Raw genomic sequence first — 19,409 nt, 5'->3', positions numbered from 1 at the left:
ATCATCATCATCATCATCATCTTCATCACCATCACCCCATCCCAGCCTTCAAGCATCCACTCCCAAGGTTGCGCGGAAGAGGAAGAATGAGAACAATGACGAGTTACAAAGCATTCTCATGACATGCATTCATAAAATTGATGCATGGCATGAGAGTGCAAAGCAAGAAACTTTGCCCAAGTCACGCTATGATGTGACAGTAAACCTCAATATATTCCAGTATATTCCAGATAATAAAAAATATATAAAGGACAGGCTTGTAACCAAAGTACAAAGTCTCATTTTTGAAAGTATGAATGAATGTAATCAAGGTGAAACTTAAACATAACTTTTATAAATAAAACAATGGAAAAGGCATTTTGGTTTATATTTCTTTGAACATAGTACTAGTGTCTTTTTAAAAGATGAAGAAACACAATTGGGGTGCCACTGCTGAACTACTAAATAATGTTACTACTACTACTATTATTACTTCTACTGAAATTGCTGTCATACACATCGGTAAAGTTAGTATTAAGATTAAAGACAATAGGGCTTACAATAAGTGTCTTCCTTTCAATGATACAGCGCCATTCTTTCCTGCCAATCTACCCTTCCTCTGTTCATGAAATACTCCTTGAAGGTGTCTGTAACTCTTTTAGCCTCCTGGGTTGGGTTCCTAGCAGTTGCCTCCAGCCTTCCAACTCCCCTGCCTTGCAACTCCTCCCATGATCCTAGCCTCATCACACCTCTCTCAGTGTCTTCCCACAGCAGCAAAAATTATATCTTTGACATACTCTGGCTTTGAAATAATGGGCTGCAAAAATACTCTAAATTTTGATGTCAAAAGACCAAAAGCATTTTCAGCTACACGTCGTGCACGCGAAAGTCTATAATTGAAAAATTTTTCAAGCATTGGTACATCTTTACCTGCATAAGGCTTCATGAGAAATGTTTTTAATGAAATGCATCATCCCCAACGAGAACATAAGGGGACTTGGAGGTAGTAAACGGCAATACTGTGGAATCAGGCACTTGCAGCTTGTTCTCCTGTAGATAGTTGTTAAGTGAACAGCGATCCCATACACCTGCATCACTAACACGACCTTGGGTACCCACATCCACATATAAGAAATTATAGTGCGCATCAACTACAGCAAGCATGATGATACTGTGGTGTAACTTATAGTCATAATACTCGGAGCCAGAATTGGGTGGTTTCCTCACAAGGAACCGTTTTCCATCCATGGCCCCTATACACAATGGGAAGTTCCACAGCCTATAATATTCACTTGCTACATTTTCCCACTGGTCTGTAGTTGTTGGCAAATTCAAGTACTTGTCCTTAAGAACTGCACGTAGAGCTCTACAGACTTGTGGAATAATTTCTGATATTATATTATGGCTGATTCGGTACTGGAACTCCAAGGATCTCCGTGATTCACCTGAAAGGAGAAAATTACGATTTAAGTAGCTTCAATAACAAGGGTCTTAATTCCCAGAGATATATTCATAATGCTTAACATATTTTCTTAATTTGTGAACTAAAATACCAGCAATGGACGCAGAACTGAACCCAGGTCAAAAGCCTTACCTGTAGCTAAGTACCAGAGCATGACAGACAGGCGTTGCTGGGCTGGTATTGCTTTCCGGAGTTTGGTATCCTGCTTCTCAATCAACGGAGATACGAGTTGGAGAAGTTCATTGAAGCACTCTTTGGGCATTCAGTGGAAATCAAAGAACCCCTGAGTATCTTCAAGTACTATTTCTGCTACTAAGTTGTTGTAGACACTCCTTTCTTTTCTTGCCATCCAGGATTTCACCCATGTTTTCCTTTTTGGATTTCCTTGGTTTCTTCAAGTATTCATATGCAGCAAGACATACAGTGATGGAAAGTAGGGATCTGGCATGGGCCAAGTCACTGTTTTTCATTCTGCCGTATTGCAAACTGTGAAGAGTAGTAAAAACAAGGGCATTAGCTTTCATTCTCCACTTAACAAAGCTAGGAAATTAAATAAAGTGACGGTGCCAGACTCTTACCCATTGCCCTTGATAGAGGACCTTATAGATAGTATAGGAGTAGCCAAATTTGTAACCACTATAGACTTGCTTAAAGGTTACTACCAGATTCCCCTCTCAGACGAGGCCCAAATAATATCCGCCTTCATCACCCCCTTCGGACTATACCAATACACAGTGATGCCCTTTGGCTTGTCTAATGCTCCTGCCACCTTTTAGAGGGATATAAATTACATCACTCAGGACTTGGAGGGAACATCTGCATATCTGGACGACCTGGTGGTGACTGCGGATGACTGGGCGTCACATCTGACCCGTCTTCGGAGGCTGATGGGTCGGTTGCAGGAAGCTGGGCTTACAATCAACCTGGCCAAGTCCACCTTCGGGAAATCTACGGTGGTCTACCTGGGACATGTTGTGGGGAACGGCAAGGTTCACCCCAAGAGAGCTAACGTGGAGGCCATCCTTGGCTTCCCTGTTCCTACCACCAGGAAAGCTCTCATGAGGTTCTTGGGGATGGCTGGTTTTTACAGACGCTTCTGTAAGAACTTCTCCACCCTGGCCGTCCCCCTGACGGACCTTATCAGCACTTCCGTCCCCTTCCACTGGACCCCGACCTGTGACCAAGCCTTCCAACACCTAAAGGCGTTTCTCTCCTCGGAACCAGTGGTCTGGACGCCGGATCACTCCCGCCCCTTCCATCTACAAGTGACCATATCAAGGGGGTGGACAACATCATCGCCGACGCCTTATCAAGATCTCCCGTCTCACCTCCTTCATGAGCCCATTACGGAGGTCTTAGGGGGGAGGAAATGTTACGGCCCGCCCGTAACATACTCCACTACCATCACCGCCTCCACTTGTTACCTCGTTCGCCACCTCTCCGCCTCTCCTTCCACGTCACCGTCTCGTGAACCTTCCACGCCACCGTTTCATGAACCCTCCACGTCACCGTTTCATGAAGCCCCGCTACTGTCCCGAAGTTGGATTCACGCGGCCCCTTTCGACTCAACCGAAAGTGTTGAGCCAGCTCTTGGCTTTCTGGATTGGCAGTTGAGATCCAAGCCTCAACCAGTGAACACAACGCCTCTTGGGTCTACCGTGGGATCAACCATCACCCAGCATTTCACCACTGCGACACCGCATAAGTATCACTTCCCCTCGTCCGTGTTTTCCACATTGCCTCTATATAGGATTAGGATTATTGTTAGGTATTAAGTTGGGTTCTTTATTGTTGTATTTATTACTGTGTTATATGTATATGTGTATGTCATTTTCCTGTGTTTCATGTTATATATCTGTGTTTCATGTTTCTTGTTATATATGTGTCAATTTCATTATGGGTTATTAAAATAGCTTGTTAAAGTGACCCCCTTTTGCATTTCCTCACCAGTTGAACCTGCAGTGTTTTTTTTTTATTGTTATTGTTCACCGGCTCTCCGATGCCAATCTTACCAGTTTAACCGGTGAACGTAACAATGAGAAGTGTACCTATGTTGGGATATACAATATAAATGTCCATTGGGGAAGAGTGATCATGTGATTATGGAAATGCAGATGGCAATAACACAGCGAAGGAGAGGTGAGACATACAGGAGTGGTAGATTGAATTATAGAAAGATGGACACAGAAAATTTGAAATTTTTTTTTAAAACATTAGATTGGGAGATGTTACAAATCAGAAAAGTGCAAAAAACTATGAGATCTTTATGAAATATTATAAAGAAGGAGTTATGAAATTTGTACCAAAGTATAAACCAAAAGAGGAAGGAAGAAAGGATTGGTTTAATGCAACTTGTATTAAGGCTAAAGAAAAGAGAGATGTGGCTTGGAAAAGATGGAAAAAGAACAGGAACATACTAAATAAGGAGAATTATAGAGTGGCGAGAAATGAGTATGTGAAGGTAAGGAGGGAGGAAGAAAGAAAATTTGAAAAAGATATTGTAGACAAGAGTAAGGAACATCCAAAATTGTTTTACAAGTTCATAAATGGTAAACTTAAAAAGAGAGAGTCCATTGGAAGATTAAAAGGAGAGAAAGGGATAGTAGATGACCCTAAGAATATCGCGGAATTGCTAAATAATAGGTTTCAATAAGTATTTACTAAAGAAACAATGTTTGTAAAGCCTCAAAATGAAGAAGGAAATGTGCACATGGATGACATTAAGATACCTAAAAAGGAGTTATACAAAATGTTGGAGGAACTTAAAGATGATAAAGCGATGGGACCAGATGAAGTTTCAGGTAAATTATTGAAGGAATGTAGAGAAGAATTTATAAATCCATTATATGACATTATAAGATGCTCATTAGAAACGAGGGAAGTACTGGTGGAGTGGAAAAAAGCTGAAGTGGTGCCCATTTATATGGGAGGCAGTAAGGAAGAGCCTCTTCACTATAGACCTGTGTCTTTAACAAGTGTGATCGCTAAGATTTGTGAAAGGGTGATAAAGAAATATTGGATACGGTTCTCGGAGGATCATAAGTTATTATCAGATCATCAATTTGGCTTTAGGAAAAGGTGGTCATGTTTAACGAATCTACTGAGCTTTTATTCAAGAGTGGTTGATAAAATACAAGAGAGAGAGGGATGGATGGACTGTGTATATTTGGATTTGAAAAAGGCTTTTGACAAGGTACCTCACATGAGACTGCTATGGAAATTAGAGATTTATGGAGGATTGAAGGGAAAATTATTAAAATGGATGGAAAACTATTTGAGATGTAGGGAGATGAGAACGGTAATAAGGGATGCAAAGTCGGACTGGTTGGTGGTGGAGAGTGGAGTCCCACAAGGTTCAGTGATGGCACCAATACTTTTCCTTGTCTATATTAATGATATGCAAGAGGGAGTAAACAGTTATATTAATTTGTTTGCGGATGATGCGAAATTGTGTAGGTGTGTGAAGAGTGAAGAAGATTGTGAAATTTTACATGCAGATCTAGATAGGATTTGGTAGTGGAGCATGAGGTGGGAGATGGAATTTAATCTGAGCAAGTCTTGTAATGGAGATGGGGAAGAGTGGAAGACGGCCAAGAGGGTTATATAAGATGGGTGAAGGAGTAGTGTTGAGAAAGGTGGAAAAGGAAAATGATTTGGGAGTGATAATACAAGACCATGGGCAGTTTGAGGCTCATATTGACAAGATGTTTGGAAAAATATATAATTTGATTAGAAATATTGGATTACCCTTTCATTATATGGATAAAGATATGATGAAGAAATTAATTAGTACTGTGATTAGACCAAGATTGGAATATGCTGGGGTGGTGTGGTCCACTTATGAAAAGAAGCATATAAGAAAGTTGGAGAGATTGCAGAGAATGGCAATAAAAATGGTTCCGGAATTGGCAGAAATGACCTATGAGGAGAGATTAAAAGAAATTAATTTGCTTACCTTGGAACAAAGAAGAGAAAGAGGAGATTTAATACAGGTTTATAAACTGTTGAGCGGTTTGGATGAAGTGGATAATGAGCAAATGATGTTGAGAGAGGAAAATTTAAATAGAACTACGAGATCGCATAGTAAAAAGATAGCCAAGGGAATATGCTTGAAAGATGTGAAGAAATATAGTTTCCCACAGAGATGTGTGGAGGTAAGGAATAGTCTGAGTGAGGAGGTGGTGTCAGTGAGGAGTGTGGATAGTTTTAAAGGAAAGTTGGATGTGTGTAGACGGGGCCACACGAGTATAATACCCAGGCCCTGTAAAAATTACAACTAGGTGAATTACAACTAGGTGAATTTAGCCCTGTCTCTCGATAGGGCTAAATGTGTGTCTGTCTCCTGCTCAGAACCTATGCCTGATTGATTGATACATTAATTGTTGGATTAATAAATAATTACAACAATGGAGGAGGATGGACCTTGCCACCCACCCCCTGGACAAAGACTTGAGGTTACAGTATCAAAAATATAACAATAGACAATATACATATCAAGAATACAAGTACTTCAATACATAAATACAGATTGCACACCTTATTGCCTAAACATCCTACAGTCTGGGGGCAAACTGAGGATATTCCCTGAGTATATGCCTGAGAGTGGCTGAGTCTAGGAGATGGTCAATGAGGTTGTACAAATCATGTTGACCTTGTGGCCTAAATTTAGCAATGTGCCTATGCCTGAGAGAGAGAGAGAGAGAGAGAGAGAGAGAGAGAGAGAGAGAGAGAGAGAGAGAGAGAGAGAGAGAGAGAGAGAGAGAGAGAGAGAGAGAGAGAGAGATACGGGGGAGGAAAGAGAAAAAGGGAGGTTGGGGGTGAGACTTCTTACGCTGTTTTGGTAAGTGTACATCTGGCTGAGATCTAGCGACAGCTGGCAACTCAAAACCTTCACAGCTGAGAGGAAAGTGACGGGATGTATATACCATGGTAGTGCCCCAAATTGTTCCTTATTTCAATTATTCTATTTGGGAAATTATGTTTCTTAATGTCTCTTCTACACATGGTCTTTTTTAATTTCATGTTGTCACCTTCTATCTCTTTGAGTAGCAACCAATAAGTTTTCCTTGTCAACTTGGTCCATCTCCCACAACGCCCTGTATATAGCAACTAAGCCTTCTCTTTCCCTCAGTTGCAATGTTGGATGTCCTAATCTATTTCATTTGTCTTCATAGGTTAAATCTCTCAACCTTGGTGTGGCTCTTTGAATCATTTTTATCTTTCTGATATCTTTTTTATTATGTGGTGACCAAATAAGTGCAGCATAATTAGTTTTGGTTGAATCATAATATTCTATTAACTTTTCATCATCTCTTCATCTATGTAAGTAACTGTTCATTTCATTCGTGGCCTTCGTTCTAATTTTCAATCTGTGGAACACCACCTCTCCTCTACTAAACCTCATCTTCTCTTCCTAACCGAAACACAGTTGTCTGTGACTACTGACAGCAGCCCCTTTTCTGTTCCCTCCTACTTGCTCTATCCTCATTTTCAATCCAAAGCTGGATGTTGCGCATACGTGCGTAACGACACCACTTGCTCTCGTGCCCACAATCTTGAATCTTCAGAATTTTCTACCATCTGGCTAAGACTTCAATGTCACTCTCTAACTAAATTCATCTGTGCTGTATACCTCTCACCTAATTCCTCTGACTATGTAAAATTCTTTGACTATTTGACTTCCAAGGTGGAGCACATCTTATCTCACTTTCCTTTTGCTGAGATCTCCATTTTAGGGATTTCAATGTTCACCACCAGCTTTGGCTTTCATCTTCTTTCACTGACCAACCTGGTGAACAAACCTTCAACTTTGCTATCCTTCATGACCTAGAGCAGCTAGTGCAGTTCCCTACCCGTATTCCTGACCGCCTTGGAGACACGCCCAACATTCTTGATCTTTTCCTAACCTCCAACCCTTCTGCTTACTCTGTTAAACTTTCCTCTCCGTTGGGCTCCTCCGACCACAATCTAATTTCCGTTACCTGTTCTATCACTCCAGTGCAGCCTCAGGACCCGCCTAAGCGGAGGTGCTTCTGGCATTTTAACTCTGCTAAGTGGGAGGAACTAAGGCAGTACTATTCTGATTTCCTTGGGATGATTATTGTTTTCATGTCAGAGATCCTTCTCTTTGTGCCGAGCGCATAACAGAGGTGATTATCTCTGGCATGGAGCTATACATTCCTCATACTTTCTCTAACCCTAAAGCTAAAAAGCCTTGGTTTAACTCTGCTTGTTCTCGTGCTGTCAATGATAGAGAGGCGGCTCACAAACGGTTCCGTAGCCATCCAACTGCTGAAACTCATGCCCTATATATTTCTGCCCGTAATCATGCCAAATCTATTCTCCAACTTACTAAAACTCTTTCATCAATAGAAAATGTCAAAGTCTTTCCAATTCTAACTCCTCTCGAGATTTCTGGCATCTAGCCAATAATATCTCTAACAACTTTACTTCTTCGTCTTTCCCTCCTTTACTTCATCCAGATGGCTCTACAGCTGTCTCTTCTTTTCTAAAGCTGAACTCTTCGCTCAAACCTTTGCTACCAACTCAACTTTGGATGATTCTGGGCATATTCCTCCTACTCCTCCACCCTCTGACTACTTCATCCCTAAAATTAAAATTCTTTATAAAGACGTTTTCCTGGCCCTCTCTGGCCTTGATTCTCGGAAGGCTTACGGTCCGGATGGAGTCCCTCCTGTTGTTCTCAAAACTGTGCTTCCGAACTCGCTCACTGCCTGGTCAAACTCTTTCATCTGTGTCTCTACTTCTATTTATCCTTCTTGCTGGAAGTTTGCTCACATTCAACCTGTCCCTAAAAAGGTGACCACTCCAATCCTTCTAACTACCGCCCTATAGCTTTGATTTCCTGCCTTTCTAAAGCCTTTGAGTCTATCCTTAATAGGAAGATAATGAGGCATCTATCAGCTCACAACCTTCTCTCTGATTGCCAGTATGGTTTCCGTAAAGGCAGATCTACTGGTGATCTTCTTACTTTCCTAACTGAATCTTGGTCATCCTCTTTAGGGACTTCGGTGAAACCTTTGCTGTCGGCCTTGACATATCGAAAGCCTTCGATAGAGTCTGGCACAAATCTTTAATTTCTAAACTACCCTCCTACGGATTCTATCCTTCTCTCTGTACCTTCATCTCCAGTTTCCTTTCCGATCGTTCTATTGCTGCTGTAGTAGACGGTCACTGTTCTTCCCTAAAACTATCAACAGTGGTGTTCCACAGGGTTCTGTCCTATCACCCACTCTCTTTCTATTATTCATCAATGATCTCCTAAATCTGACTCAATGCCCTATCCACTCCTATGCTGATGATACCACCTTGCATTATTCAACAGCGTTCAACAGACGCCCAACCCAACAACAATTAAATGACTCAAGGCGAGATGCTATAGGACGCCTAACTTCTGATCTTTCACTTGTTTCTGATTGGGGCAGAGAAAACCTGGTTTTGTTCAATGCCTCAAAACTCAATTTCTACAACTATCTACTCGACATAACCTTCCAGACAACTATCCTCTCTTCTTCAATAACACTCAACTTCCCTCTCCTCTACATTAAACACACTCGGTCTATCCTTCACTAAAAATCTAAACTGGAAATTTCACATCTCTACTCTTGCTAAATCAGCTTCCAAGAAGTTAGGTGTCCTGTGGCGTCTTCGTCCATTTTTCTCTCCTCCCAGCTGCTTGCTCTGTACAGGGCCTTATCCGCCCGTGTATGGAGTATGGCTCTCATGTCTGGGGGATCCACACACAGCTTTACTAAACAAGGTGGAATCTAAAGCTTTTCGTCTTATCAACTCTTCTCCTCTAACTGACTGTCTTGATTCTTTAAGTCACCGCCGCAATGTTGCATCTTTATCTGTCTTCTACCGCTGTTTTCATGCTGTCTGCTCTTCTGAACTTGCTAACTGCATGCCTTCCCCCTCCTGCGGCTTCGCTGCACAAGACTCTCTACTTCTTCTCATCCCAATTCTGTCCATCTTCCTAATGCAAGAGTTAACCAGTATCTTCACTCCTTCATTCCCTACACTGGTAAACTCTGGAACTCTCTACCTGTGTCTGTATTTCCACCTGCCTATGACTTAAACTCTTTCAAAAGAGGAGTGTCAAGACACCTCTTACGTTAACTGGACCCTCCTTTTAGATTTTTTTGTTTTTTCTCTACTTTCCTCTTAATAGGGCCTGGCAACCAGCGGGATTTTTTTTTTCCAACACTGTTTTCCCTTGGCCAGTGCCCTTGTAATGTAAAAAAAAAAAAAAAAAAAAAAAAAAATTCTTCTTTGTAACTCGTACATTTCCCTAACTGTATTGTTTACGTGTTTTTCTGGTGATAAATTATTGTTTATTGTAATACCCAAGTCTTTTCCTTCTTTGCTTTTCATAATTTCTTCTCCTCCCATTGCGTAGTATTTTGTCTGACTTTTTTACTTTCCTTAAAATCCCGTCAATTAGCATTTTTTTGCATCAAATTCCATTTCCCAACTCTTGCTCCACTCATATAGCTTATTCAGATCTTTCTGTAACATTTCACAATCCATATAATTTTCCACTTGTTTCAGCAACTTTATGTCACGTGCAAATAAACTTATATAACTGTAAACCTCATCTATCATATTGTTGTAACGGTGCAGGGGGAGGGGGGTGGAAGCTACTTGCAGGAGTGAGGTGGTATTGTCGAGAGACAGGAAGTGGGGGGACCGGAAGTGATGGCCATGCATGTGGATAAAGCAACGGTGATTGACCCAGAGGTGAGCCAACCACAAGGAGTCTAGGAGGGAGCGGCGGTATTTAAGCTGGTCGCCTCTGTCCTTGGGAGCAGTTGCAGCTATCTTGTCCCCGTTGTCCCGTCCCTGTTCTCCGTTTTCGTAGCCTGCATTCGCCCTGTGTACTACCCTGGATTTCCTGTTGTACTGTGTTACTACTTAAGTAAACGTAAGAAGCTGTACCAAGTGTTTCCTGCCAGTCCTGCCTGTCTGAGTGAGTACCTGTCTGTGTGTTGTGTGCCTCGCCTCCTCGCTAGTCAGGGATCCTCGTCAATTTATCCCTATGCTGCCCCGTCCTGAATGCTGTCCTGTTCTGCCACTGAGTAAGTGAGTTGCTGTTGCGGCATTGGAAGCTGAAGTAAGGACCTTGGGTGTCCTGCCTTGCCCAGTGGTTGCAGGTGTGGGTGGCCCTGCTGTGCTGTGTGGGCAGCGGTTCGTAACAAGTGGTGTCAGGAGTTTTGGGATAAAGTTTGGCTAACGAGGTTGCCAGGTACGTATGAACAATGGCAGACTCAGATGTGAAAGGAAGCAAGATGACAGAAGGCAGTGAGCCAGATGAGAAAAATCTGAAAGACTTGGTCGTTGGATTAGTACAGGCAATGAGTGAAATGAAACAAGATATAAATTTGCGAATGGACAAAACGGAACAGAAAACAAGTGAAATTGTGAAACAAGAAATAAGTGAAATTAAACGGTAGTAATGCGAATTTAGGGAGGCGGTGGCATAGTGGATAAGGTGGTGAGCGTGGGATCAAGCAGATGTCCACGCGTAGGTTCGAATCCCACCACGTACAGCCTTAAAACACCTTGCCATTTTTCGAGTGGTTTAAAGTTACCTACATATCACCATGATACCCAGGTTCTAGGTGGTTACACTCAAGATGAGCTTGGGCAGTGATATGGGCCCTAATATGGGTACCACTATAAATAAAATTGCCTGCGCCACTAATGGGCGGAAGCTGAACAGCACTTCCCATACACACTTCAAGTGTGCCTACAGGCGCTATAGGCCTTACCGTAAAAAAAAAAAAAAGAATGGACCTGATGAGAGAGGAGATGCTAACTGCCATCAGGGAGGCAAGACAATTCACTGTGGAACACAGCAAGAGGCTACGCCAGGACCTGACAGAAGAATTCAGGGAGGAACTAGTAGCAGTGAGACAACAGTGCGAGGGACGCACTGAAGTCATCGAGACCAAGGTGGAGGAAGTGTGGGAGGAGGTGACGAGACTGCAGCGCTCCCTGGGGAAGCAGTCTCTTGGTGCGTGGCACCGGTCTAAGTGTTCTGAGCCAGCAAGACAAGGCCGTCCCTACACATCTTCGGAGCCTCGTGAGGTCGGCTGTTGTGGCGGCAGGACACAGTCGACACATCTGTGATACACACCTGCACCCGAAGATGACGTTATCACCCCGCCACAATCTCCGCTACCACCGTCTGTAGCTGGATCCGCCTGGTATGTAGGAGGAACTTCTGTCCAGCGCAAACCGGCTGAGTTTGCCGGGCAGGTGGCCTGGGAGGCATACCAGGCACAGTTTCAGTTGCTCGCTTAAGGACAGGGATGGAACGTCCAGAAGAAAGCAATGTAGCTCGTGGCCAGTCTGTACGGGCCAGCACTGGAGATCCTGGCACACATGACGGCGAGCCAACGATCAACATACACCACAGTGGCTGAGGCGTTAAGGAGGCGCTTCGGAAGTGTGTTCCAGGCCAAGGTGTACAGGGAGCGGCTGAAGGGCAGAACACGTCAGCAGGGTGAGTCTCTTCCACAGCTAGCTCAGGCGGTGGAGTCGCTGGTGCGTCATGCGTACCCAGTAGCCCCAGAAGAGATGGTGACAGTACTGTCTCGGGATGCTTTCGTAGACACACTGGAGGAGCAGCAGGTGCAAATCTACGTGAAGCAGGCGCACCCAGCAGATGTACAGCAGGCGCTGGCGAGGGCCATGGAATTTGAAGCCTTCCTGTATACTACCGCTGCTGTGACGCCGTATCACCGCTTTGCCGCACAGAAGCTACCACGCTGCCACTTACCAGCTCACCATACACAAGTCTAGTAGGGGAGGATGAGACGCACCAGCTCAGGTGAGTTTAGTGGCTTCTGCTGGAAGTGTGGCAAACGTCATCATCGTAGTGACTGCCGCAGCGAGCGGAGGACATGCTCGCTGGAGGATGTGCGAGCATGTTCTCCCACCAAGGCTTGTTGCAAGAACTGTGGACAGTGGGGGCATCGCTGTGCTACCTGCTCGCAGCTGAAGTACGTCATGATGGTGGGGGAGAACTAAAGCAGGCTGGGAGTTTGGGTCACTGTCCAGCCAAGTCATTCCCAGGCCCCGTTTGTGTAAAGTCCGTAGCGACGCTATTGCGTTGGCGGTCCGAGTGTTGGGCGCAGTGGACGGCCGCCCATGTCCCCTGGTGGTGGACACTGGAGCGGCGAAGACCTTTGTCAGAGAAGTAGTGGCAAGTCAAGATTTCCCTGCACCAGATGGGCAGCTGTGTGGCGTGACTGGCCACTGTATGACACTACGAGGCCCCGTAATGTCTACAATCATGATGGGCGGCGTGGAAGACAAGCCAGTATTCGTGGCCGACATGGAGGAACCCTGTCTGCTGGGGCTGGATTTCCTTGTTCAGAGTGAAGCATGTATGGAACTCGGAAGGATGCAGATGCAGGTACGTGGACAATGGGTACCGCTGATCCTTGAGGATGCTGTTGAACAGGTGGAGAGCCCCGTGACGAGTTCAGATGACGAGGACGAGAGGCTGGAGCTGCACTGCCGAGTTGTGAGGGAAGGTGAGACTGCAGACGCCACTGTGATAGCCCGTGAACGCCAGGCAGCAGCACGCAGCTGCGGAGGTGAGGTAGACAGAGATGCGGGTGAGATGATCCCCACGCTACCTACACACACATGATGGATTTGGCGGTACGTAGCGCTATCAAGCTGACTCCTGAACAGGTGGTGAAGCTGAAGAAACTACTGATGGAGCACGAGGAAGTCTTCAGCCAAGATGCCCAAGACCTTGGCTGCATGTCGTTAGTACAGCACTCCATCAACACGGCAGACAGTCCGCCAATAAAGCAGTCACATCACCGTGTCCTGCTGGCCAAGAGAGAGGAGATGCAGCACATGGTGGAGGAGATGGCTGCGCAGGGATTAGTGGAGCGCTCTGACAGCCTGTGGTTGTCGCCGGTAGTCCTGGTAAACAAGAAGGATGGCACCAAACGCTTCTGTGTAGATTACAGGGCGCTGAATGACATCACGGTAAAGGACTCTTGTCCCCTGCCCAGGATAAACGACACCCTGGACGCTCTGGCTGGTGTTCTGAAGTCAGGGTACCACCAGGTGATGATGGCAGAGGCAGATAAGCAGAAAACGGCGTTCTCCTTCGGGCAGAGATTCTGGCAGTTCTGCGTGATGCCATTCGAGTTGTGCAACACCCCAGGATGCTTCAAGCGGCTCATGAAGAAGGTGCTAGCTGAGTTGCAGTGGAAGGCAGCTTTAGTGTACCTGGACGATGTTCTGGTGTTCGCAAGGACGTTTGAGGAGGAGGTGGTACTGGGCCGTCTGCGGGAGGCGAACCTGAAGCTGAACCCGAAGAAATGCACCTTTTTCCAGCATGAAGTGCCGTTCCTGGGGCATATCATGGGGCGAGGCGGAGTGAGCACGGACCCTAGCAAGGTGTCGGCAGTGGCGGATTGGCCAGTCTCGACGTCGGTGGCGAGTGTGAGAAGCTTCCTTGGCCTGTGCAGCTACTACCAGAAGTTCGAGGAAGGCTTTGCTGCCCTTGCGGCTCCCCTGCATCAGCTGACAAGGAAGAATGCCCACTTAACCTGGGATGAAGCTTGCCAGGACGTGTTTGATGGTTTGAAGGCGGCGATGATAAGTGCTCCGGTGTTGCCCTTCCCTGTTCCCAGCCTTCCCTTCATTCTCAACACTGACATAAGCACAGAGGGCCTTGGAGCAGTGTGTCTCAAGTAAAGGAAGGTAAGGAGTATGTGCTAGCCTATTACAGCGCCAAGTTCAGCAAACCTGAGCGAAACTACTGCGTCACCAGGAAGGAGTTGCTTGCTATAGTGAGAAGTTTGGCCCACTTCCACTCGTACTTGTATGGAGTTGAGTTTGTTATCAGGACCGACCATGTGGCGCTGAGGTCGCTAAAGACTCTGAAGAACCCAGAAGGACAGCTGTGGAGGTGGCTAAGCTACTTGGAGGAGTACAATTACCGAGTGGTGCACCATGGCAACGAGGACAGTTTGAGTCGCCGGCCATGCGAAGTGGAATGCTCTCACTGCTTGTGATGAGAGGAAGTTAGTTGTCAGAGGATATGAGTGGAAGGCAGACCAGGAGAGACCAGCCAGCGGTGGAAAGACACCCAGCGTGCCGACCCTGACATTGTTCCGGTGTTGAGGTGGATGGAAAAGGGTGAGCAGCCAAGCAGGGAGGAACTGTCGCCAGAAAGTCCTGCCACCAAGGCCTTGGTGGAGCAGCGGGAGGCACTGCGTGTACAGGACAGCGTGTTGCAAAGGAGCTGGGAGGATACAGCGACGCACGAACGTTCGTGGCTTTTGGTTGTGCTTCTGTCCCTGCCAGCCGAGTTGCTGGAGGAAGCTCATGCTGGCATCTCTGGTAGGCACCTGGGACGCAAGAAGACGCTGTGCCGTTCGTGCCAACACCTCTACTGGATCGGCATGAGGCGTGATGTGGTGGAGTGGTGACAGTTGTGCCGCATTTGCGCCAAGAAGGGACCGGCGCACCACACCCGCGCACCGCTGCAGTTGTACCAGTCTTGTTCACCTATGGAGAGGGTGGCAGTGGATATCGCGGGGCCACTGCCATGTACACCCTGAGGTAACCGCTACATCCTGGTGGCCAATGACTACTTCTCCAAGTGGCCAGAGGTGTATGGGATTCCAGACCACGAGGCACAAACCGTAGCTGGAGTACTGGTAAGAGAGTTTTTCACCAAGTTTGGTATTCCAGGAGAGCTGCACTCAGACCAGGGCCGAGAATTCCAGTCAAGGGTGTTCCGACAGTGCTGTGAACTGCTGAGGATCCACCAGATGCGCACCACCCCACTCCATCCCCAGAGTGACGGCATGGTGGAGCGCTTTAACAGGACGCTGGTGGAAGAACTGGCCAAGTATTGCAGCTCTGACCAGCAAGATTGAGACCTGTAGCTGCCGTTTATCCTAATGGTATACCAGTCTGCGCAGCAGGAAGCCAAAGGTTACACTCCCGCCCGGTTGATGTTTAGCCGAGAGATGCGGCTGCCTCTGGACCTGGGTACTGGACGACCACCTGGGGGAGAGCTACCACAAACGACACCCGAGTTTGTAGCGGCGCTGCAACAGTGGATGGAGGTTACGCGGCAACAGGTGTCAAGTAATCTTTGCCCTGCGAGGCAAGCTATGACCTGTTGGCACCAGGCTTACGCCCGGGACGCCCAGTATGTATGCGGTAGGAGACAGAGTTTGGCTATATAATCCCCACAAGAAATGAGGCCTCGCTCCGAAGCTGCAGAGCTACTGGGAAGCTCCGTACACCATTCTACAACGACTGTCAGCTGTCACCTACAAGCTGGGCGATGGCACAAGTAGGCGGTCACGCATCGTCCATGTTGACCACCTGTGGGCTGCTGTGGAGAAAGGACACTTCACGTAGAGCCAGCAGGGACCACCCTCATCGCCAGATGATGAGATGAGGAGCGACAGTGAGGTGATAGGTGACGGCGATATAAACAATGTTGTGGAGTGTGTTGTTGGGGAGTGCCAGAGTCCTGAGGAGGAGGCTTGCAGTGGACCGTGTTTATCTCACCCCCTCAGGATGAGGAAAAGACCTCAGTGGTGGGCGGATTATGAATGTAATAGTGACAGTGAATAGTCGGGATGACTATTTTTTGTGGGGGAGGGCAGTGTTGCGACAGTGCAAAGGTGGGTGGTAGCTACTTGTAGGAGTGAGGTGGTATTGTCAAGAGACAGGAAGTGGGGGGACCGGAAGTGATGGCCATGCATGTGGATAAAGCAGCGGTGATTGGCCCAGAGGCGAGCCAACCACAGTATTGCAAGGGGGAGCGGCGGTATTTAAGCTGGCCGTCTCTGTCCTTGGGAGCAGTTGTAGCTGTCTTGCCCCCGTTGTCCCGTCTCTATGCTCCGTTTTCGTAGACCGCACTCGCCCTGTGTACTACCCTGGATTTCCTGTTGTACTGTGTTAATACTTAAGTAAACGTAAGAAGCTGTACCAAGTGTTTCCTGCCAGTCCTGCCTGTCTGAATGAGTACCTGTCTGTGTGTTGTGTGCCTCGCCTCCTCGCTAGTCAGGGATCCTTGTCAATTTATCCCTGTGCCGTCCCGTCCTGAATGCTGTCCTGTTCTGCCGCTGAGTAAGAGAGTTGCTGTTGCGGCGTTGGAAGCTGAAGTAAGGACTTGGGTGCCCTGCCTTGCCCAGTGGTTGCGGGTGTAGGTGGCCCTGCTGTGCTGTGTGGGCAGCAGTTCATAACAATAAGATTAATATACACTATGAACATTACTAGAGTCAGGACTGTTCCCTGTGGAACTCCACTTATAACTCTACACCATTTTAATTCTTCACCCTTCATAATTGTTCTCATTTCTTTGTCCTTTAAGATATCTGCTACTCAATCCAGTGTTTTGCCTGGTAAATCCCCTATTTTTTCAAAATTTTCCATATTAATCTCTGATGGGGATACTACATCAAATGTCTGTTTTAGGACTAAGTAGACAGTCAGCCTATCCTTGTCTCTGCTGAATTACAGTAGTACCTCGCGATAATGAACACTTCAGGGAAAAAAGTTACTCATTACTGCAAATTGTCCGTTACTGAGAGCGGTTTATCTGCAAGACCCTTAAACCACTTTTTTTTTTTTTTTTTTATATCTTTTCTCTATTAATAATGCAAAACAAATATTTTGAAATTTTAAATCTCCTAGTTCAATGTTGAAATAAAAGAGTTCATTATTATTCAAGAAGTGTATAGTAATAAAAATTTGTCTTTTATAATTTTTCTATGCAATAGGGGAGACTGGCCAAGGGCAAGAAAATAAATAAATAAATAAACAAATAAATAAATAAATAAATAAATAAATAAAAGGCCCACTGAATTGCCAGTTCTTTTTCAGTTATTAAGAGTTATTCAAAAGACAGGGGCAAATATCTTGCAACCTGGTAGGAAGACGGAAACACAGAAGTACGCAGGGAGTTCAAGAGTTTACCAGAGTATGAATGATTGACAGTGCTGGTTAACTCTTGTGTTAAAGTTGGACAGAATAGGGATGAAAGGAAGAAGAAAGCCTTGTGCAGTGACGCTGCAAGAGGGGAGGCATACAGTTGGAAAGATCAGTGGAGCAGTTAGCTTGAAAATACCTATAAAAGATAGCAAGAGATGCAACATTCCGGCAGTGAGTAAAGATGAGTTCACACATGCCAATTTGTGACTGAAATTTTACATCGGTTGAGTTTCCAACTCATCCCTTCTAGTCAGAAAGTTTCATACGTAGCGACTGGAAAGTATCAACTAATTGGTACCTTGGTGGGAAGTGAATGTAAACAAACAGTGAACACCAAGATGTCTTCCCCCAGTGTTCTTTTGCCTTACCGGAGGAGTCAACAGAAAAGAAAATGCCTAAGTAGAAGGAAAGAAAAGAGTGTCTACCACACCCTAAATTAGCCTACATTTCTCATAAGACAATCGTTAATCTTAAGAAAACTATGCACAATTGCGATCAAATTCAATCCTGACAAGTCTTCAATCCTCACCTCCAACAACACCCTGCATTGAGGGAAACAATTCTTGTAGAATGGCAACTAATTTCGTCAAACGACGATTTGTGTTTTTTTTTTTTTTTTTTACTGTATAATTCATTTCTAGGGTTCCAGATGTGTTCTTTTTCCCTCACCAACTCTAACATCTTTTCTATACCTGGAGACCACATTTTCAAAGTTTACTCCGTGAGGTCTTGATGTAAATAAGGTAAAAAATCAAACAAGACCAACATGTTGGTCTTGTTTTGCGACTGGTTTCTCCAGTCGCAAGGCACCAATTTAGAGTCGGAAACTCTACTGAAGTAAACTTTCAGTCACAAATTGGGACGTGTGAACTGGCCTTATGAGGCTGAAGACAATCAGTCAGAGGAGAGGAGTTGATGAGACAAAAAACTTTTGATTCCACCCTATCTAACAAGACTGTGTAAGTTGAACCCCCATCAAACATGTGAAATGAACTCCATATGAGGACGGATAAGACCTTTGCATAGTTAGCAGTTGGAGGGATGAGAAAAACTGGCAGAGACGCCTCAGAATGCCTAACTTCATAGAAGCTGTTTTAGCAAGATATGAGATTTAGATTATCAGTCAAGGACAGACTGAGGATATTTAGTGTAGAAGATGGGGACAGTTGTGTGTCATTAAAGAGGGGAGAGTTGTTTGGAAGGTTGTGTCGAGTTAATAGATGGAGGAATTGAGTTTTTGAGGCATTAAACACTACCAAGTTTTTTCTGCCCCAATCAGAAATATTAAAAAGATCAGAAGTCAGACGTTCTGTGAAGTCTCTGCGTGTCTGTTGACTTACTGAAGAAATGGTCATCTCTGAAAAGACATGAAAAAGTGTAGGGTGGTATCATCAACGTAGGAGTGGATAGGGCAAGAGGTTTGGTTAAGATCATTAATGAATAATAGAAAGAGAGTGGGCGACTGGACAGAACCCTGAGGAGGACCACTGTCAATAGATTTGGGAGAAGAACGTTGGCTGTCTACCAAGGCTGCAATAGAACGGTCGGAAAGGAAACTTGAGATATAGTTGCAGAAGAAGGCTAGAAACTGTAGGAAGTCAGTTTTGATATCAGAGCTTTGTGCCAGACTCTATCAAAAGCTTTTGATATATCTAACACAATAGCAAAAGTTTCACAGATTGTGAAGTGACAGATGTTTCAGAATCTTCCTATTGAGAATAGATTAAAAAACTTGAGATAAGCAAGAAATTAAAACTATAGGGCAGTAGATTGGGGGATTAGAAGGGTCACCTTTTTTAGAAACAAGCTGAATGTAAGCAAACTTTCAGCATGAAGGAAAGGTAGAAGTCAATACTCAATAGACATAGTTGAAAGAGTTTGGCCAGGCAAGGTGCAAGCATGGAAGCACAGTTTTTGATAAACAATAGGAGAGACCCCATCAAGTCCAAGGGTT

General features: G+C 45.2%; 1 protein-coding gene across 1 annotated transcript; it reads right to left on the bottom strand.

The window, feature by feature from the left end:
* Window positions 1–350: 350 nt before the first annotated feature.
* Window positions 351–1,927, bottom strand: LOC123504747. Its single transcript, XM_045255516.1, has 2 exons — window positions 1,574–1,927; window positions 351–1,424 (listed from the first exon to the last, which is right to left on the bottom strand). Exons 1-2 carry the CDS (start codon window positions 1,701–1,703, stop codon window positions 937–939), a joined length of 618 nt encoding a protein of 205 aa, XP_045111451.1. The 5' UTR covers window positions 1,704–1,927; the 3' UTR covers window positions 351–936.
* Window positions 1,928–19,409: the final 17,482 nt, after the last annotated feature.

The sequence above is a fragment of the Portunus trituberculatus genome, chromosome 17, assembly GCF_017591435.1.
Source record: "Portunus trituberculatus isolate SZX2019 chromosome 17, ASM1759143v1, whole genome shotgun sequence".
Classification (NCBI taxonomy): Eukaryota; Metazoa; Arthropoda; class Malacostraca; order Decapoda; family Portunidae; genus Portunus; species Portunus trituberculatus.
The sequence above is the reverse complement of the archived record's forward strand: the minus strand, read 5'-3'. Positions and strand labels throughout refer to the sequence as shown.